Below are 22,934 nucleotides of genomic sequence, written 5' to 3'. Positions count from 1 at the left end.
AATTTAGAGAAAATGGGGTAGCAGAGTTTCCAGAAAAACAGTTACTTTCAAATGAAGGATTTCATAGCTAATTGAGGTAATTATGCTCATAGATCATGCATGTATGAATTACACATTGACACGTCCAGCCCAAAGCGGGAGGTTTCAAAAATAATGTGTAGTTGCCAAAGTTCTGGAGCATCTTTAAATTATGTGCAGTTTAATTCAAATGGTCATCAATTTCATAAGAAGGATAATCTGTTATCCCTTTAGAAACCTGAATGCAAAACTCACAAATAGGATCATCAAGGGCCTTTTCCATAACAAGTGTCATCCATGTATACATATCTTTTAGGACTTGCATATTGGCAGCAATTCTGTTGAATTATCAAGGCAAAGTAACAGCACAGCCTTCTGAAACATTTGTTATTGCCTAAGTGAATTCATTTCCCTTTTTTTGCGCTGCTCATAAAACAATCCCCTGTTCTACAGAGCAAAAACCAGTGAGAATCAGCAAAACAGGAGCCTACATCAAACAAGAGATACTTTTGGTCATGTAGAGTATGTGGACACCTGCTCGTCAAACATCTCTTTCCAAGATCATGGGCATTAATATGGAGTTGGTCACCCCTTTGCTGTTAAAACAGCCTCCACTCTTCTGGGAAGGCTTTCCACTAGATGTTGGAACATTGCTGCAGGGACTTGCTTCCATTCAGGCGCAATAGCATTAGTGAGGTCAGGCACTGATGTTGGGCGATTAGGCCTGGCTCGCAGTCGGCATTCCAATTAATCCCAAAGGTGTTTGATGGGGTTGAGGTCAGGGCTCTGTGCATGCCAGTCAAGTTCTTCCACACCGATCTCGACAAACCATTTCTGTATGGACCTCGATTTGTGCACCGGGGCATTATGCTGAAACAGGAAAGGGCCTTCCCCAAACTGTTGCCACAAAGTTGGAAGCACAGAATGGTCTAGAATGCCATTGCTGTAGCGTTAAGATGTTCCTTCACTGGAACTAAGGGGCATTTAGTATTCTCCTGGCATCCGCCAAACCCAGATTAGTCCGGACTGCCAGATCGTGAAGCGTGATTCCTCACTCCAGAGAGCGCGTTTCCACTGCTCCAGAGTCTAATGGCGGATGGGTTTACACCACATTTGCATTGCGCACGATGATCTTAGGCTTGTGTGCGGTTGCTCGGTCATGGAAATCCATTTCATGAAGCTCCCAACGAACAGTTATTGTGCTTCCAGAGGCAGTTTGGAACTCGGTAGTGAGTGTTGCAACTAAGGACAGACAATTTTTGCATGCTACGCGTTTCAGCCCTCGGCAATCCCATCCTGTGAGTCCTTGGTTGCAACACTCACTACTGAGTTCCAGACTGCCTCTGGAAGCACAATAACTGTTCGCGGCTGAGCCGTTGTTGCTCCTAGATGTTTCCATTTCACAATAACAGCACTTACAGTTGAGCAGGGAAGATCTAGCAGGACAGACATTTTACGAACTGACTTGTTGGAAAGGTGGCATCCCATGATGGTGCCACGTTGGAAGTCAATGAGCTTTTCGGTAAGGCCATTCTACTGCCATTTCTATTGCCCCGACAGAGATGGCCACCTCGCTTCGCGTTCTTAGGAAACTAGGCAGTATTTAGTTTTTTATGTAGTATTTCTTACACTTTTGCCCCAGGAAGTCTTATTACATACAGCTGGGAGGAACTATTGGATATAAGAGCAAAGTCAACTTACCAACATTATGACCAGCAATACGACTTTCCCGAAGCGGATCCACTGTTTGGTCCAGCACCCAGGACAATGGATTAGATCCCAGCAGACGACCCAAAACCACAGCACCGCGGAAGGGGCAGACGGAGCGGTCTTCTCTCTGTAGACGGGCACGTCGTCCACCACTCCCGAGTATACAACTAGCCAATATCAAGTCTCTTGACAACAAGGTAGACGAAATCCGAGCAAGGTTTGCCTTCCAGAGAGACATCAGAGATTGTAACCTTCTCTGTTTCACGGAAACATGGCTCACTCGGTATACGTTATCAGAGTCAGTACAGCCACCTGGTTTCTTCACGCATCACGCCGACAGAAAAAAAGCATCTCTCTGGTAAGAAGAAGGGCGGAGGTGTATGCCTTATGATTAACGAGTCGTGATGTGATCATAACAACATACAGGAACTCAAGTCCTTTTGTTCATCTGACCTAGAATTCCTTACAATCAAATGCCGACCGCATTATCTACCTAGACGGCCCTGAAATAACTTCCTTTGGACTCTATGTAAACTGGAATCCACATATCCTGAGGCTGCATTTATTGTAGCTGGGGACTTTAACAAGGCTAATCTGAAAACAAGCCCCCCTAAATTTTATCAGCATATCGAATGCGCAACCTGGGCTGGCAGCATTCTGGATCATTGTTCAACTTCCGCGATGCATACAAAGCCCTCCCTCACACTCCTTTCGGCAAATCTGACAACAACTCCATTTTGTTGCTCCCAGTCTATAGACAGAAACTAAAACAGGAAACGCCCGTGCTCAGGTCTGTTCAACGCTGGTACGACGAATCTGATTCCACGCTTCAAGATTGCTTCGATCACGTGGACTGGGTTAGCGTTGAACAACAACATTGATGTATACGCTGATTCGGTGAGCGAGTTTATTAGTAAGTGCATCGGTGATGTTGTACCAACTGCGATAATTAAAACCTTCCCCAACCAGAAACCGTGGATTGATGGCAGCATTCGCGCGAAACTGAAAGCCCAAACCACTGCTTTTAATCAGGGCAAGGTGATCGGAAACATGAACGAATACAAACAGTGTAGCTATTCCCTCCACAAGGCAATCAAACAAGCTAAGTGTCAGTATAGAGACAAAGTAGAGTCGCAATTCAACGGCTCAGACACAAGAGGTATGTGGCAGGGTCTACAGTCAATCACGGACTACAAAAAGAAAACCTGCCTCGTCGCAGACCAGATTACTTGCTCCCAGACAAACTAAACAACTTCTTTGCTCGCTTTGAGGACAGTAGTGCCACCGACACAGCCCGCTACCAAAACCTGCAGACTCTCCTTCACTGCAGCCAACGTGAGTGAAACAATTAAACATGTTAACCCTCGCAAGGCTGCCGCCCCAGACGGCATCCCTAGCCGCGTCCTCAGAGCATGCGCAGACCAGCTGGCTGGTGTGTTTACGGACATATTCAATCAATCCCTATCCCAATTTGCTTTTCCCACATGCTTCAAGATGACCGCCATTGTTCCTGTACCCAAAAAGGAACTAAATGACTATCGCCCTGTAGCACTCACTTCTATCATCACGATGTGCTTTGAGAGAGTAGTCAAGGATCATATCACCTCCATCCTACCTGACACCCTAGACCCACTCCAATTTGCTTACCGCCCCAATAGGTCCACAGACGACGCAATCACAATCACACTGCACACTGCCCTAACCCATCTGGCCAAGAGGAATACCTACGTAAGAATGTTGTTCATCGACGACAGCTCAGCATTTAACACCATAGTATCCCCCAAACTCATCATCAAGCTTGCGACCCTGGGTCTCAACCCTGCCCTGTGCAACTGGGTCCTGGACTTCCTGACAGGCCGCCCCCAGGTGATGAGGGTAGGTAACAACATCTCCACCCCGCTTATCCTCAACACTGGGGCCTCACAAGGGTGGGTTCTCAGCCCTCTCCTGTACTTCCTGTTCACCCATGACTGCGTGGCCATGCACGCCTCCAACTTAATCATCAAGTTTACAGATGACACTACAGTGGTAGGCTTGATTACCAACAACGACGAGACGGCCTACAGGGAGGAGGTGAGGGCCCTCGGAGTGTGGTGTCAGGAAAATAACCTCACACTCAACGTAAACAAAACAATGGGGATGATCGTGGACTTCAGGAAACAGCAGAGGGAGCACACCCCTATCCACATCAACGGGACAGTTGTGGAGAAGGTGGAAAGTTTGAAGTTCCTCGGCGTATACATCACGGACAAACTGAAATCTTCCACAGACAGCGTGGTGAAGAAGGCTCAACAGCGCCTCTTCAACCTCAGGAGGCTGAAGATATTTGTCTTGTCACCAAAAACATTCACAGACTTTTAAAAATGCACATTCGAGAGCATCCTGTCGGGCTGTATCACCGCCTGGTACGGCAACTGCTCCACCCACAACCGCAAGGCTCTCCAGAGGGTAGTGAGGTCTGCACAACACATCACCGGGGGCAAACTACCTGCCTCCAGGACACCTACACCACCCGATGTCACAGGAAGGCCATAAAGATCATCAAGGACAACATCCACCCGAGCCACTGCCTGTTCACCCCGCTATCATCCAGAAGGCGACGTCAGTACAAGTGCATCAAAGCTGGGACCGAGAGACTGAAAAACAGCTTCTATCTCGAGGCCATCAGACTGTTAAACAGCCATCACTAACATTGAGTGGCTGCTCCAACATACTGACTCAAATCTGCAGCCACTTTATTAATTAAAAATTTCATGTAATAAATGTATCACTCGTCACTTTAAACCATGCCACTTTATATAATGTTTACATACCCTACATTACTCACCTCATATGTATATTCTGTACTCTATACCATCTACTGCATCTTGCCTATGCCATTTGGCCATCGCTAATCCTTATATTTATATGTACATATTCTTATTAATTCCTTTACACTTGTGTGTATGTATAAGGTAGTTGTGAAATTGTTAGATTACTTGTTAGATATTGCTGCATGGCCGTAACTAGAAGCTCAAGCATTTCGCTACACTCACATTAACATCTGCTAACCATGTGTATGTGACCAATAACATTTGACTTATGGACATTGTATGGCTGTGTGCTCGAATTTATACAGTTGTCAGCAACGGGTGTGGCCTAATCAGCCAATTTGAAGGGGTGTCCATGTACTTTTGTATATATTGTGTACCTAATGGAGAGCTCTAGAGGAGAAAGAATGCTACTCAATTTTGGAGCTGGGACAATAAACCGAAAAATATCGACACCGTCCAATTATCCTCGACATTTTGCTGATATTGTTCATTATGATAATAAGCCTTTAATAGAGAAATGTGGAGTTTAAAATGTTTGCTAATATGGGTGATTGTTGGGACAATTGATAGCTACAACATTCAATCTAGCACTAGTAGTTTGAAGGGTAATAAATACAAAATGTGCACATTATTATTAACTTATTGTTCTATGTATAGTTATCGTATTAATTCAGTCAATTTATTGTGATATGGATTTTTGTCTATTTTGCTCCACTCTACAGTCAGTTAGCCTAGCCTCATTTAATTGCCTCACTGTTATTGTGCTGATAACCCACGCGACAGATTGTAGGAACAGACTTCAATTAGATGCAATTGGACGTCTTTTAGCAAAAGGGCAATTCCAAGGTAACGGAACTACGCTGAGCCTGCAGACAGGAGAAGTGACATTAACTGGAGAGAGAAGAGGGGGAGGGGGGGGGAAGAGTGAGTGGGAGGGGTTTTACAGACTGTTTTTACATTTGCTTTGACCACCAGACGACAGAAAGAGAAAGAAAACAGTTATGAGCTGAACATAACAGTATGCAAGCGGAAGGGAGGACTGTACAGGTGATCCAACTGTGATTTATGACTATTATGATTTGCTATTGTAAGCAATTCAATTGCAACAATTCTGTTGCAAATTGTAACAGCATTAGGGAAAATCTGTAACAGAATTTTTTGTTTTTAGTACATTTTTTACCCCCCTCCTTTACTTCAACATGATTGTTGTTCTTGTATTTATACTACCTTTTTAAGTCTTTTTATGGTAGATGGTAGAATACCCCCTTTCCGTCTGTTTGACCAGAAATCGAAGCCTTGGCTTATTCCTCATATTTAATATTAATGAATAATGTACATCTGCTTTAAATTTCTCAAAAATGTAGGCCCTTCGCTTTCATTTGACACTAGATTTAACATGCTCCTGTGAACTTCAAATGTTGGTGCTTAAGGGTCCTTTTACATGGAAATGACCATAACTAGAGCAAGGAGTTAGAGTGCTGCATCAAGCCTGTACAAGGATCTGCTCTCTGAAGAGAGGTGTGGACATAATATCATTAGCTAACATGCTCAAGGAAAGTATTTGAATCATAGCACTGCACATGCATCTTGATGTATTGGGGAGTGAACCCCTCATCTTATATAACTCCAAACATCAAGGATTCATGTTGTGTTATCACATCAATCTGACTTCTGTCCGAAGGAGGAAAAGATGTAAACATTTTCTCATCCAAACAGTATAGAGAGAACTTAAATCATTCATGGCTTTTCTCCAACTCCCTCGTGGCCTAACATGATGTAAATACTGTTGATAATACACTTATTATGTGTCAAGCGATGTTCAACTAGTAGACCTGCATAATCTGCAGAGGTAGCTTGTCTACATGTGGCCAGTATATGTGAAAAACAAAGGACTGAATAGTTATTTTTAGTAGTTTACCTGGGCTTTAAAAGCTCCGTATCAAAACATCCAGTCAGCTGAGAACTTCTCCATGTCACCATTTCAGGTCTGAGGTCTGTGTCTCAGTCAGGAAGCATCATGTACAGGCAGTTACTGAAGCCAAGACTGGGGTGCTTTCCAAATGGCACCCTATTCTCTATATAGTGTATATCATTTTGACCAGGGCCCTATAGGCCCTATGTTGGGAGTAGAGTGCTATTGCGGACCCGCTTGGGCTCCCGCTAGGCAGGAAGCGCATTGCCTTGTCTCCAATGGTCAATAGAGACTAACTCGCAGCAGGTAGCAAGCTAACCAGCCAACCTCAAAGAGGGATCCCTTCAGCCTGGGCTGTGCTGAAGTCTTCCATCCACACCATGGGGGCGCTGCCAGGCAAACTATTTCCATCAGCCCAGTCCCATTATCCAATTGAAGCGATAGATATGGTGGTGATGTCTGTCCTCCCTGCAAGCCTGGAAGCGAGAGCTTCGCACTCTCACTCAGTGAGCTCAGTAGTTGTTTAAGTGAATTTGCGTAAATTTACGGGGATAAAATGGCAACAGCAAATACCACTTTAAAGTCCTCCATGTTACGGACAACTTAATGGGATAATAAAAGGGATGAAATTCCTCGCACATCATTTTGTGTTCAAAATTGTATTATATTGCTAAACTATGGCTTCAGTACCTTGAGATGTGAACAGATGTATAGCAAATGACTGGTTTATGGTTATCACTGTTTCACTGGATGAAACACTCATCCACTTACAGGAAATACAGTTACAATAGTACTGGTACAACAAAAGAAATGACATCCATAAGCCCTGTTGTAATACTTCAGAAATGTATAATTTCATCCTTGTTTCCTTGAGGTAAGCACAGATCTATAAGTGATGGATAGGTGTAAGCAAGGTCGCCAACCTATTGCTTTCAACAATCCAACCAATTCCGAGCTGTGATTACTTCAGAAGGCAAGGATGGATGTATTTGAATGTGGTGTTTCCTTTTCTCTCCTGACTGAAACTTATTGTTTTTGCCCTTGGCACATAACACATGCCGGCTTTATCAAAATGTGGGGCGAGTAAGGAAAACAACCACCGAATGAATGTTCGGACAACAAAACGACACACATGGGCTCCTTGTTTCTCTGTCAAAATGTAATCAGCCGTGCCTCATAGTCTCTCAGGCAAGAGTGACTGCCAGGCAGGAAGATGTTACAGTAATTATTGTCTTGTTCGGTGCAGGCTGAGTGCCTTGAATAAGATATAGTCCAGGGGAAAGCAAATATATTTGCACAAAGCACTCCCAGCTCCCCATTTGTGTGTAGCCACCATTGTGTGTAGCCAGCTTTGTACCAGGTGTGTTTTGAAAGAACGAGAACAGAAAGACTTGATCGAGCTAAAATGAGACGACGTTATCATTTTCTCCCCAGCTCCACCTCTCTCCGAAGCGACCTCAGCGCCGGCTGAGCCTCTCCGAACGACAACCACCACAACAACCACCACAGCAGCACGCAACAAAGGTGTAGCAAACACCATGACCACAACAGGGCCCAAGGAGGGTAACAACAGAGGAGGGCCCAAACCCCCTCTGGAGGTTCCCCAGACCACCGCCCAGCCGCCTCTGGAGTCCTTCCCCCTACCAGAGCGCTTCTGTGAGACCACGGAAAAGAGGGACATAGTGTGGCCTCAGACCCAGAGGGGCATGTTAGTAGAGAGGCCTTGCCCCAAGGGAACCCGAGGTAAGCAGAGGGTTTACCTTAGGGCATTAGCTACTGTTTATCACCATGATGAGTGGTTGGAGAGATGAGATCGCTTGTGTGTTTTTGTTACCTGCACAGTATGTTATTGTTTCTGACAATCATTTATTGATAGATTCAATTCGTGCAGGACTGTATAGGGAATCAACAAGATTTTGTATTTTTACAGTTGTGTAAATAATTCACTGCATTGTTATAGGTCAAAATAGTATTTGGCAATGTGCAGCCAGTGTGTTGAAGGGAACTGGCTCAGCTGTTTCCCCAAGCTTGATTGAAGATGTTCAGGCCTTATTGGATTGTGTGTGAAATTGTGTTATCATTCAGGGTTCATTAGACGTTGGTGTAATTGGAACGGAAGGAAACGTCTTATTATTACTGAAATTGTAGTGAAACTGGCACTGGGAGAATATAGTCAGTATTTATGGTAAATTACCAGCTATTGATGTAGAGACAACAATTAAATGCAGTGTATGTAGGATTTTGGAGGTGAGGTTGGTTTAATACGATGAGGTATATGGCTAATATAACATGACATAATCCAATGTTTCTAATATATATATCTTATATAACTGAGCTATTGTAAATATATTTTCCTGACAGGCACCGCCTCTTATTTATGTGTACTTGCCACGGGGGCCTGGCACCCAAAGGGCCCTGATCTCAGCAACTGCACTTCCCACTGGGTCAACCAAGTAGCGCAGAAGGTATGTATGAGCTGTACTACCTCAATGTTTTGAGCTACAGTATACAGTCGGAAGTTTACATACACTTAGGTTGGAGTCATTAAAACTTGTTTTTCAACCACTCCACAAATGTATTGTTAACCAACTATAGTTTCGGCAAATCGGTTAGGATATCTACTTCGTGCATGACACAAGTCATTTTTCCAACAATGGTTTACAGAAAGATTGTTTTTACAGAATTGAATTGAATAGAATTGTACATACACTAAGTTGACTGTGCCTTTAAACAGCTTGGAAAATTCCAGAAAAGTATGTCATGTCTTTAGAAGCTTCTGATAGGCTAATTGACATCATTTGAATCAGTTGGAGGTGTACCTGTGGATGTATTTCAAGGCCTACCTTCAAACTCAGTGCCTCTTTGCTTGACATCAATGGAAAATCTAAAGAAATCAGCCAAGACGTCAGAAAAACATTGTAGACCTCTACAAGCCCAAGCCTGGTTCATCCTTGGGAGCAATTTCCAAATGCCTGAAGGTGCCTGAAGGTACCACGTTCATATGTACAAACAATTGTACGCTATTATAAACACCATGGGACCACACAGCCATTATACCGCTCAGGAAGGAGATGCGTTCTGTTTCCTAGAGATTAACGTACTTTGTTGTGAAAAGTGCAAATCAATCCTAGAACAACGGCAAAGGACAAATGTATCTATATCCACAGTAAAACGAGTACTATATCGGCATAACCTGAAAGGCCGCTCAGCAAGGAAGAAGCCACTGCTTAAAAACTGCCATAAAAAAGCCAGACTACGCTTTGCAACTGCACATGGGGACAAAGATCGTACTTTGTGAATCAAAACGAGAACTGTTTGGCCGTAATGACCATCGTTATGTTTGGAGGAAATAGGGGGAGGCTTGCAAGCCGAAGAACAACATTCCAACAGTGAAGCACAGGGGTGGCAGCATCATGTTGTGGGGGTGCTTTCCTGCAGGAGGGACTGGTGCACTTCACAAAATAGATGGCAGCATGAGGAAGGAAAATTATGGGCATATATTGAAGCAACGTCTCAAGACATTGGTCAGTAAGTATAAGCGTGGGTCTTCCAAATGGACAATGACCCCAAGCATACTTCCAAAGTTGTGGCAAAGTGGCTTAACCTCTTGCTCCTTCCTACCTGACACGCAGGCGTCCCATCTAGACATCTGGAAATGCAAATGCGCTACGCTAAATGCTAATAGTACTAGTTAAAACCCAAACGTTCATTAAAATACACATGCAGGGTATTGAATTAAAGCTACACTCGTTGTGAATCCAGGCAACAAGTCAGATTTTTTAAATGCTTTTCGGCGAAAGCATGAGAAGCTATTATCTGATAGCATGTAACACCCCAAAAGACCCGCAGGGGACGTAAACAAAATAATTAGCATAGTCGTCGCTACACAAACCGCACAAATAAAATATAAAACATTCATTACCTTTGACCATCTTCTTTGTTGGCACTCCTAGATGTCCCATAATCACTATTGGGTCTTTTTTTTCGATTAAATCAGTCCATATATAGCCTAGATATCGATCTATGAAGACTGTGTGATAAACAAAAAGAATAGCGTCTTATAACGTAACGTCATTTTTTTAAATTAAAAAAGTCGACCATAAACTTTCACAAAACACTTCTAAATACTTTTGTAATGCAACTTTAGGTATTAGTACACGTTAATAAGCGACCAAATTGATCACGAGGCGATGTATATTCTTTAGCTGTCCGTCTGGAAATAATGTCCGGGTAAATCTCAACCAAAATATCCGGTCGGAGACTTGAACAAATGGCTTGTCTCTTCTTCGTTTGACCAAGAAACAAAGCCTAGGCAAATGACAAGACTTTTGACATAGTGTGGAAGCTGTAGGTATTGCAACCTCAGCCCCATTTATTGTGGTTCGCCTTTATCAATGGGTTGAAGTGGCGGATGGATATATATTTCCATTTTCAGTGATCAGATTTTCCTGCGCTTTTCGATGAAACGCACGTTCTGTTATAGTCACAGCCGTGATTTAACCAGTTTTATAAATGTCTGAGTGTTTTCTATCCACACATACTAATCATATGCATATACTATATTCCTGGCATGAGCAGCAGGGCGCTGAAATGTTGCGCTATTTTTAACAGAATGTTAGAAAAAGTAGGGGGTAGGAGTAACAGGTTAAGGACAACAAAGTCAAGGTATTGGAGTGGTCATCACAAAGCCCTGACCCCAGTCCTATAGAAAATGTGTGGGCAGAACTGAAAAAGCGTGTGCGAATAAGGAGGCCTACAAACCTGACTCAGTTACACCAGCTCTGTCTGGAGGATTGGGCCAAAATTCACCCAATTTATTGTGGGAATCTTGTGGAAGGCTACCCGAAACGTTTGACTCAAGTTAAACAATTTAAAGGCAATGCTACCAAATACTAATTGAGTGTATGTAAACTTCTGATGTGATCAATGTGATCAATGTGATAAAATAAATAAAAGCTGAAATAAATCATTCAATCTATTATTATTCGGACATTTCACATTCTTAAAATAAAATGGTGATCCTAACTGACCTAAAACAGGGAATTTTTACAAGGATTAAATGTCAGGAATTGTGAAAAACTGAGTTTAAATGTATTTGGCTAAGATGTATGTAAACTTCTGACTTCAACTGTAAGTAAATGTACTAATTCCCTTAAAATACTGTAGGTACTGCGGTGCTTGAAGTGGAATGAAAATGGTGCCTGTAATCATTTTAATCTTACAGTAGTGGTGCTCATATTTTATAGTTGATAAGTGGTACCGGTAATCTCTACCAGTTTGAACTGGCTCAATTCAAGCACTGCGCTCTAATAATTGTATATTCCTCTTTCCCTTATATGGCACCTCTTTCCTTTCATCTTCCACCATTTATGATGATTAAAGAGTCAAAATAGCCGCGGGCCATCCACTAGGTTGCGCTGTCTGCTGTTTGTTCTGATAAGTGACACAGACATAGAATGTGTAGTAATTTAAGCACGACGGACGACCCTTCATCATTTTGTACTCTTGTGTTCACTTCCATCAAATGAGAAATACAGCACCCCGAGGAGTGTTATTAAGTGTAATTAGTCACCCATCTTCCCAGACTGGCGTTATATGGGGCAGCTCATCCTAGAATGACCTCACGTCAGAACGGGAGGGAGAGAGCCTCATAGTCTGGTGGAATATTCCCTCAGTCTGGTCCCAGATCTGTATGTGATTAAGCCAATAGCATAATAATCATATTCAGAGGACCACAAACAGATCTGGGTACAGGCCTTAGCAAAGTTGATACTACCAGCCATTTCTGCTGTCCATTTTAAAACATCGAAAAGACATAACAAATACCTTAGTATAAAGTTTTTTTCATGCTTATAACAAGTCTTAAGCCTATAACATGGCTGTAAGAATATCAAATTCAATAACATTTCTAAAATCCCAAATAGCTAGCATTGCAGAGGCAAAAGCACAGAGGCCAGGAAAAACTCCCTAGAAGTAGCCTGAGAAAACACCTAGAGAGGAACCAGGTTCAGTGTTACAAATATATTTTTTATCGCTCCAGATCCGTAGTGGCGAGAACGCAGCTAACCTAGCCAACGAGCTGGCGAAGCACACCAAAGGACCCATCTTTGCCGGCGACGTGAGTTCATCAGTCCGACTGATGGAACAGCTGGTCGACATCCTGGATGCTCAGCTTCAGGAGCTGAGACCCAGCGAGAAAGACTCTGCGGGCCGCAGTTTTAACAAGGTAACTGATTTTCCACCCTTTCAAAATGGCTGCCACTTGACATCTTCATTCCCCTATCACGTACTGTGCTTTATGGAGATAAATAGCACTGCCATTTCTCCCCACCAGCAATCTCTCTGGATCTGAGTCACCGCTAGACGTTTTGTGATGCTCTTCTGAGCAGTCTCCCGCTTCAAGTTAGGAGAAATTTGATTCCTTCTAGTCAGTGAAATTAGCGGTTCTATTTTATTAATATTCCTCATATTATGTCTGTTCCTCTCTCCCTTTCTTTCAAAGTCAGACAAATGTACTCAAGCAAATAAAGAAACAGCAAACCAATTAGGATATTAAATGATATGTACTGAAATGCAATAAGATCATGTTATTCCCTGACATATTTGTACACCTGAAGTAATTGCTGTAATTGCCTCAACCAAGGCTTGTTCTGTGAAGTCTCCGGTGTATTTGAGAGAAATACATCATGCCACAAATGGAAGTGAGGGCTCTTTTGTCTGGAACCTGCAGGTTGCGTAGCCTAAAGCATGAGGAAGGAGAAAGCCAGCTGAAAGGGGGGGAGTGATCAGTCAGAAAATAATCGAAGCCTTTAACACTTGTTCACAAGTTTCTACATTTTGCTAATTGTGTGTTTCTTTGTTTTATCTTTTTTCTACCTAATGAAAAAGCTTCAAAAACGAGAAAGGACATGCAGGGCATACATGAAGGTATCTGATCTATGCTAATGTACCACAATCTGCTTCTCTGCACCTCCCTCCCTCACCTCCACTCCCCTGCTCAGCAGCATGTACCCTCGGTATTGTCATGTAGCCTCTCCCCCCTCTCTCTGTGCTTCCTGCATTTTGGAGTAATTGCTTCCACACAGCCATAATTGTGCCAAAGGTGCACGCTAAGTGGCCGAGACATCATTGGCAGTTACCAATGTAACTTATTTTCTCCCTTATATTTACAGGAGGATTTGTTTTTGTTTTTCACTTATCTTTGTCTTCCATTGAATGGTCCTTTCTCTTTTGGCTTTAAGAATGTACATGCCTAAATATGTAACACAGTGATTCACAAACTGCATTTCATGGCTAAAATATGGGTCATTTCCTATATAAAGTTAGCCTGTGTGTCTTTTAAGGCACACATTCCTTTTTACAGTCACCTCTGATTCTGCGAGTCTCCTCAATAGAAAAGCCCATTACAGTGCTACAGTGCTAAGGATAGCTGTACTTAAGACTCTCTTTCCACCTGTGATGTATTCAAACCTTTGTCTTCCTCGGCCACACTCTGACCTTTAGCATGTTAATTCATGACTGTTCATTCATCAGGGCACAGATTTTAATTTGTGTCATATATTTGAGGCACAAATCTGCGCTTTCCATTGGACTAATAAGGCTGGTGGGGGCAAACCAATTTGTGTCCTTCTCCATTTAATAGTTCCAGTGGCCTGCCGCTCTAAGTATTTTGGCCATAATCGCTCCTCTGGCCATTAGGGACTTCTCAACATCCTTCTCCACCTGCCTCCAAAGTCAAGCTCTCTGACATCCAGATCGATCCTCAGGGACGGTGTTAAAATTGATCAGGTTAATTAGTCATTAGATGGCCATACTTGTTAAAAAGAAGAATTTTAGCTAATAGCTACTATCCTTTCTCCCCAAATGTCTCATTATCGTCATCTCATTCATATTATTATTTTTTTTTTTTTGCAAATTTCCAGTGCATTGCATGTTTCTGTGGCACATGGGTCTATTTTTTGTTAGTGAGAGAAGATTTGAAATATGTATGTGACTAGATGACAGTGTGTGTGAGTGGGATGCTGTGTCGGCAGTATTTGACATACAATATAGTTGATGGGAAGTCACATTAGCCATCCGTGCTAGCTAGAGGAATCGGGCCCCCATTGATTACCTGATTAGTCTGATTGATTTGATCATTTCTTTAGGAGATCCCACTAGCGTCTGTATGTACTTTATCTACTGCCTGTGGAGTTCTAGCGACTGGCTAAACAGCTTGGATTTAATATTTCAAAATGCATAATGTTTTGGTTTTCTCAATGATTTGAGCTGTTTAATAGTGTTAAATGTTTATTATACAATACATTATAAAGATTAGCTGATTAAAAAAAAATGTGTCCAAGAAACATTGAAACACCCCTCAGTTTAAAACATATTCAATTATCTGCTTGAATGCACAGCAAATCACAAGAGTTTACACCACATCGATACAGAGAAGATACTTGTGTGGAGCATTTGTTTAGCACTTACTCAAAACCCCAAACATTTTTTTTATGATCGTCCATAATATGTCAATGGGATTGCTTCGCCATGCATTATCAAAGCTATTCATATGACTCCCCTCTTTTGTTTTTGCTTATGACAATTACTGTAGTCGAATGTTTTCACAAATGCTTACACATCTCTTTTTCTGATGGACACAGGCCATTGTAGACACAGTTGACAACCTTCTAAGACCAGAGGCTCTGAAGTCCTGGCATGATATGAACAGCACGGAACAGACACACGCTGCTACTATGTTACTGGATACCCTAGAGGAAGGAGCGTTCGTCCTTGCCGACAACCTAATGGAGCCGGCTATTGTGAAAGTACCCGCTGATAATATAAGTAAGTAATTGAATTCCCGGGAAAACAAATAATAAAGCACGGCCAGTGATTTGAACGCAATCAGTCGTTTTTGATGCTTTATGCATATTTCAACTACTCATGACGAGAAAGAAAATGAGTCTGTTCAATGAGTTCAGTCACAATGTACATGTAAAACAAAGTGATGAATTTCAGACAATTTCCAGGTTAATAGATTGGGAGGACTTGGTTTAGTTTATAAATGCGTAGGTCGGCACCCTGTAATTATATACATTAATGTGAACATTACCCTACTGCGGAGACCTAGTAAAAACAGTGTCTAGACCCTGTCTCCTCCTTTCACCTCAAAGCTCTCGGGACATGAGAGGGAATGAATGTAAAATGTTTCACTGTGCATTGCAACAACATTTCTTCTTTTTTTTTTATTCAAATGCTGCAGTTTTATCTTGTACATCCAGTCTTTCACCGGGTTTTCACAAGTGTACTGTATCCCACAAAGGGACTCAACAGGAGCTAAAGGATCACCTTGGTTCTGACATTTTAACTCGGCAGCAACATTGTTGTTGCATAGAATCACTTGAACAATGTCTTCAGTGGCTGTAGTACCTAACACCCCCGCACTCTTGCTTCGCCTTAGGAATGTAAGCAACCACGTTCTGGGCATCAACATTTGTCTTTTTTATTGCCCTCGTCTTACTCAAAACACACTGTAACGTCTGGTATCTCTCTCCCGGTCTCTCTCTTTTCTTGTCTCTTTTTTCCCCCTTCATCAACAAAACCCCAGTCCTGGATGTGTATGTGCTCAGCACGGACGGCCAGGTTCAGGATTTCAAATTTCCACAGGCCAGCAAGGGTGGTGTTTCTATCCAGCTGTCCTCCAATACTGTCAAGCTCAACAGTCGGAATGGTAAACCCCATACACTTCCCTCTCAGAAATCTCACTTCATTCACAGGCAGAGCTGCATGCGGGTGTTTATCCCGGGTGTGAGTGTTAGCTCAGACTTTTTGTTCCATTCCAGTGTCTATGAAAAGGTGAAGAGTCTGACGAACCGGTCTGTCAATGCAGCTTGTCAAAACTGACAATGCACAGTGATTACTCAGTGGGACTGTTAGATAGGAGCGACCACTAAGGATTTGAACCCTAAAACCCAGCACCATGATATTTTCTGAAGATAACTGACAAGGCCCACTTATGTTCCCCGATGGTCTAATCCGTTTTTTTTATTCTCAGCCCTCTTTTTTAACACTACAGTTACTGCTGCTTTTATTTGGAAGGAACATGTTTTCCTAGCCGCTTCCCTATTCTGTTTTTCCTTTCTTCAGGTGTTGCCAAGCTGGTGTTTGTTATGTACAAAAACCTTGGGCAGTTTCTCAGCACTGACAACGCCACGATCAAAATGTCCAACGATGCTTATGGGCGGAATGTGTCGGTGGCCGTAAATTCAGACATCATCGCCGCCTCCATCAACAAAGAGTCCAGTCGTGTGTTCATCACGGACCCTGTGATTTTCACCCTGGAACACATTGACGTAAGTCTTCCCAAGCTAAATGAATGGAGAGGTCATAAAACCGCTGGGAAAGAGAAGAGCCTGGCAGGCAGAAATCGTTTAATTCATTATAAATGCCTGGCTAGGTAAAATGTAAAAGTACAAAGTAAGTTGCTTTGGATAAAAGCATAGTCTAAATGGCATACACAGGTAACTGCCAAAATAAAGGAAACACTTGAGTAAATGACGAATACAAAGTATATTGAAAGTAGGTCCTTCCACACAGGTGTGGTTCCTGAATTAATTAAGCAATTAAAACAGCCCATCATGCTTAGAGTCATGTATAAAAATACCCAGTTGGCCATTATTGTAGCTACATGGCTCAAAGAAGAGATATCAGTTACTTTGAAAGAGGGGTATCAAAGGAGCATGGGCTCCCGAGTGGCGCAGCGGTCTAAGGCACTGCATCCCAGTGCAAGAGGCATCACTACAGACACTGGTTTGAATCCAGGCTGTATCACATCCAGCCGTGATTGGGAGTCCCATAGGGCAGCAGACAATTGGTCCAGGTTTGGCTGGGGTAGGCCATCATTGTAAATAAGAATTTGTTCTTAAATGACTTGCCTAGTTAAATATAAAACAATAAGGGGTTTAAAGCAGTGGTTTCCAAAATGAAATCCCCAGGGCCCCCTTATTTACATTTAAATTGGTTTAGATCATTGTTTATTGAGAGAGCCTATATTAAATACACCATCATTTTGTTTAATTTGAGGGACCTAGGAAATGTGGTTTTGAAGCTCATTTCCTGCATTTCTACATAGTCTAACAAGACTCATTACTATTTTAATGATGATAATACATTTAATGAATAAGGAAAATAAAGTCTAGACCCGATTTCCCAAAATGTTATTCCGCTACCAAATATGTTTTATGATAATTTACATGAACCTTCAATTGAATGATACATATTCTGTTTTACAGAAAGTGATACCAACAGAATCACACATTGTATAAGATTACTTCCCAAGCAATGTCCAATTTCTTTGAGTCCTCAACTTTAGAAGGTCGTATGTCAGCTTCTGAATGTCATAGAGTAAAGATCTTACCATGTGTATCAGATTTGCGTCTTCCTCTTGCATTTTACCACTTGTTTCTAGCCTAAATCGTCACAGATGTATGTGTTGTTTTAGATCGGTAAAGACAATCGCGATCACGTTGGTATACAGTGGGGGAAAAAGTATTTAGTAAGCCACCAATTGTGCAAGTTCTCCCACTTAAAAAGATGAGAGAGGCCTGTAATTTTCATCATAGGTACACTTCAACTATGACAGACAAAATGAGACAAGAAAATCCAGAAAATCACATTGTAGGAATTTTAATCCGCAAATGTCTTATTAACAAACTATAGTTTTGGCAAGTCTGTTAGGACATCTACTTTGTGCATGACACAAGTATTTTTCCCAACAATTGTTTACAGAAAGATTATTTCACTTATAATTCACTGTATCACAATCACAGTGGGTCAGAAGTTTACATACACCAAGTTGGCTGCCTTTAAACAGCTTGGAAAATACTAGAAAATTATTTCATGGCTTTAGAAGCTTCTGATAGGCTAATTGACATAGTTTGAGTCAATTGGAGGTGTACATGTGTATGTATTTCAAGACCTACCTTCAAAGTCAGTGCCTCTTTGCTTGACATCATGGGAAAATCAAAAGAAGTCAACCAAGACCTCAGAAAAAAATTGAAGGCCTCCACAAGCCATGTTCATCTGTACAAACAATAGTAACCAAGTATAAACACCATGGGACCACATAGCCGTCATACCGCTCAGGAAGGAGATGCGTTCTGTCTCCTAGAGATGAATGTACTTTGGTGGTGAAAAAATCCCAGAACAACAGCAAAGGATCTTGTGAAGATGCTGGAGGAAACAGGTACAAAAGTATCTATCTATATCCACAGTAAAACGAGTCCTATGTCAACATAACCTGAAAGAGCGCTCAGCAAGGAAGAAGCCACCGCTCCCAAACCGCCATAAAAAAAAGCTAGACTACGGTTTGCAACTGCACATGGGGACAAAGATCGTACTTTTTGGAGAAATGTTCTCTGGTCTGATGAAACAAAAATAGAACTGTTTGGCCATAATGACCATTGTTATGTTTGGAGGAAAAAGGGGGACGCTTGCAAGCCAAAGAAAACCATACCAGCTGTGAAGCACAGGGGTGGCAGCATCATGTTGTGGGGGTGCTTTGCTGCAGGAGGGACTGGTGCACTTCACAAAATAGATGGCATCGTGAGGGAGGATAATTATGTGGATATATTGACAAAATAGCCCTGACCTCAATCCTATAGAAAATGTGTGAGCAGGACTGAAAAAGTGTTTGCGAGCAAGGAGGCCGACAAACCTGACTCAGTTACACCAGCTCTGTCAGAAGGAATGGGCCAAAATTCACCCAACTTATTGTGGGAAGTTTATTGTGGAAGAAAAAAAGCTGAAATAAATAATTCTCTCTACTATTATTGTGACATTTCACAGTCTTAAAATAAAGTGGTGATCCTAACTGACCTAAGACAGGGAATCTTTACAAGGATTAAAAGTCATGAATTGTGAAAAACTGAGTTTACATGGTTTTGGCTAAGGTGTATGTAAACCTCCGACTTCAACTGTATCTGGGGAAGGGTATAGAACAGTTTCTCGAGTGTTCAAAGTTTCAAAGAGCACAGTGTTCTCCATCATTGGGAAATCAAAAAAATATGGAACTTACCAGACTCTGCCTAGAGCTGGCCGTCCGACCAAACTGAGCAACCGGGCAAGAAAGACAGCATGGTGATCAAGAACCTAATGACCACTTGACAGAACTACATAGTTTATTGGCTGAGATGGGACAACAGTATCTACAACTCTTCACCAAGCTGGGTTTTATGGGAGAGTTGCCAGATGGAAGCCACTCCTGAGAAAAAGGTACACAACAGCATGCCTGGAGTTTGCAAAATGGCATGTGAAAGTTAATGAAAAGATTCTGTGGTATGAAAATGGAATGGCTTCGGAACAAAAATGTGAAAGTCCTTGAGTAGCCCAGCCAAAGCCCAGACTTGAATACCATTGAAAATATATGGAAAGACTTCAAGATTGCTGTTCACTGCCGCTCCCATCTAACTCAACAGAACTTGAGACAATCTGCAAGGAAGAATGGGAGAAAATCCCCAAATTCAGATGTGCAAATCTGATACAGACATCCCAAAGACAACTCAAAGCTGTAATCGCCGCCAAAAGTGCTTCTAACAAAGTATTGACTCTGTGGTGTGATTACTTATGTAAAGGAGTAATGCATTTCATTTTCAATAAATTTGCAAAATGTTCTAAAAACCTGTTTTCACTTTGTCATTATGGGGTATTGTGTGTAGATGGGTGAGACAAATAATACATGTAATCCCTGTTGAATTCAGGCTGTAACACAACTAAATTTGGAATAAGTCAAGCGATATGAATAGTTTTTGATGGCACTGTCTATATCAACATTAGGATATAAATTATTCCCATTTATTTTATTGAGGAACAAACTAACTCATAGATTAGACATACAATGTCAGACGAAACTATGTCTTTTAAAGTTGTCAAGATGGACTCCCAGAGGGCTACGCATGAGTCCGTTCTTTATCCAGGAAATTGTTCATTTCCAAAGACAAGCCAAATGTACAAAGAAACAATAATAACATGAGGAACAAACAGGCAGGCAGCGTTTCTCAACCAGTCAAAATCATGAATCGGCTGGGATCATATGGATATATATATATATACAAAGAAATGTAAATTGAAAAAGTGTAAACCTAAACAAAGTGCAGCTAGTTTGCAGTCTTTCCAGCTTCAGTTTGAAGTGATTGTTTTAGCTGTGTTGTTGGCTAGCTCCTCGGAACAACATTGTCCTGATGAGTGGGCACATTTTCTATGCCATGCGAAATCGCTCCTCATTAGCGCATTCTTGATTTATCCAAATAAATGTACTAGAAAACAGCTTAAACAAATGCAAATTTGTCTACTTTGCTGTTATTTTGGTTGCACTTTTTGTAAGTTAGCCGTAGTTGGCTAGCTAGCAAGCAGGGGAAAAGAACAATTTAGAACAAAAGACTGGGTTGCATCCATTGATACTGAATTAAAAGACTGAACGACTGGGTCTCGTCTCTAGCAACCGAACCAATAGAACAAACGACCAGCCGGCTTGGGTAGCAACTCTAGATTCGTGTCGGGACTATAGGCTACCACTAGGCTACCTGCCGCTGGTGTATGAGGTAATTTAGGTAGATATGTACATATAGCAGTGTATGTGATTAGTTAAAATAGTTAGTACAGGGAGGGTCAATGCAGATAGTCCGTGTAACTATTTGGTTAACTATTTAGTGGTGTTATGGCTTGGGGGTAGAAGCTGTTCAGGGTCCTGTTGGTATTGCCTTGGTAGATTTAGTAAGTAGGCAACCTATGCACCTCCCCTTTATCAGTTCAGTATCTTTATGCGAGTGGAAAAAAGTTCATAGGTTCTGTCTGTACAAATTGTGATTTGGACAGTCAGTTATTTCAACACTTAATCTTATCATCAGATGGACCACTACTTCAACTCCAATTGCTCCTTTTGGAATTATTCGGAGAGGAGCATGATGGGATACTGGTCCACCCAGGGCTGCAAGCTCCTGGGCTCCAATAAGACCCACACCACCTGCTCCTGCAGTCATCTCACCAACTTTGCAGTTCTCATGGCACATCGGGAAATCTCGGTAAGCAGCTCCTGTTTTGGTATATTTATTAATTGATTTATTCTTGGGTAAAACTATTTGTATAGTTTAAACCAATTTAAAAGTACAAAGAAATCACAGATGATAACACATGAAATAGTTAAATACACTTATTTCTAATGTACATTTTGGTAGATTTGCAGTATCATCTTTCATCTTTATTTCCCTCTATTCATTAGATTAATTCATTTTCCTAAAGCCCATTAATTTCAATGATTTTATTGTACCACAAAGTGTATTTCATGGGGGTCTATAGGCCTAATACTCCATGTTTAAAATATCATGTTTTTCAGGTGTATGCAGGTTGTAGGAATTAAAAAAGCCTGTGTAGGAGTTAATACGACGTGGCCTAACTACAGCGCCTTGCTTTAAATTCCACCCAGTCAGTTGTCCTCTATCAGATGCTAATTGTACTCATCTGAAGGGCTCTGTCCATGATTGATGGCTGCTGAGCATTTATTTCCTCATGTCTCCTATGCAATAGAAAAGTAATTTTCCCATGGCTCTTGCCGAAATGAAGTATGGAAGCATTGGCCGTCCTCTATTTTTTATTGACAAAAACAGGCATATTAATATGCCCCATCCGTTATCCCCGTAGGGCCAAGTTGGAGTGCACGAATTACTCTTGACTGTCATCACCCGGGTGGGCATCGTTGTCTCGCTGGTGTGCTTGGCCATCAGCATTTTCACCTTCTGCTTCTTCCGGGGCCTGCAGAGCGATCGCAACACCATCCACAAGAACCTGTGCATCAATCTCTTCATTGCCGAGTTAATATTCCTAATCGGTATTGATATGACCGAACCCAAGGTAAGCAGCACAGATTGACCACTTTTTTGTGAATATATTATTTTATGTATATTTTTCTATTGCACCCCAAACTAAAAACCCTTCAATGTGAAAGTCATGTGACTTTCAAACATAGTTGTGTTTAACCTTCAGTACTTGTCCTCTGCATGGCATGGGTCAGACAGACAGCACCATTAATATGGATTACAGAGGAGGGATGTCATGCAGTACTTTCCACCTTTTTCTTCGTCACTGAAAGCTTTCGTTTAGAACGTTCTGAAACACTCAATACAGCCTCTGTACGCTTTTTAGTTCTTTAATTTCCTCTGTATTCTCTTTTAGTTCTTCTTCTCTCCATGGCCTTTGTGTAGTCATAGTACCTTCCACCTCCACACAGTCAGTATTCACTGTACAACCAAGGCTCAATGAAAGGACAAAACCAGAAGTCATTCAAATAGGTTGACCATGGAGCCTGCAGCACTTAGCCTTTCAAGACAACTGTCATTTTAAGCAGCCAGCTGCAAGGTCGAACTTGAGCGAACCTGTACGGAGCATAGTGTGTTTGAATATTTTCTTGTCTTTCAAAGGGAAGCGTGATAACTTTTACTTCTGTTCAT

General features: G+C 41.8%; 1 protein-coding gene across 12 annotated transcripts in view; it reads left to right on the top strand.

Moving 5' to 3' along the window:
• adgrl2a (adhesion G protein-coupled receptor L2a) overlaps positions 1–22,934 on the top strand; it is a 187,851-nt gene that overhangs the window by 139,263 nt on the left and 25,654 nt on the right. For 10 of the 12 annotated variants that reach the window (XR_008140754.1, XM_052523432.1, XM_035774596.2 and 7 more), the window contains 9 exons: positions 7,888–8,196; positions 8,815–8,918; positions 12,494–12,679; positions 13,342–13,380; positions 15,096–15,279; positions 16,043–16,165; positions 16,582–16,787; positions 21,339–21,512; positions 22,129–22,338. Coding sequence is in view for 11 of the 12 variants with exons in the window: in XM_052523432.1 (XP_052379392.1) it covers positions 7,888–8,196; positions 8,815–8,918; positions 12,494–12,679; positions 13,342–13,380; positions 15,096–15,279; positions 16,043–16,165; positions 16,582–16,787; positions 21,339–21,512; positions 22,129–22,338 (1,535 nt within the window). In the remaining variant the exon portion in view is untranslated. The remainder of the gene's footprint in view (positions 1–7,887; positions 8,197–8,814; positions 8,919–12,493; positions 12,680–13,341; positions 13,381–15,095; positions 15,280–16,042; positions 16,166–16,581; positions 16,788–21,338; positions 21,513–22,128; positions 22,339–22,934) is intronic. The other 2 variants (XM_052523438.1, XM_035774606.2) reach the window with 1 other exon arrangement.

This window comes from Oncorhynchus keta, chromosome 8, assembly GCF_023373465.1.
Source record: "Oncorhynchus keta strain PuntledgeMale-10-30-2019 chromosome 8, Oket_V2, whole genome shotgun sequence".
NCBI classification, from domain to species: domain Eukaryota; kingdom Metazoa; phylum Chordata; class Actinopteri; order Salmoniformes; family Salmonidae; genus Oncorhynchus; species Oncorhynchus keta.
The sequence above is the reverse complement of the archived record's forward strand: the minus strand, read 5'-3'. Positions and strand labels throughout refer to the sequence as shown.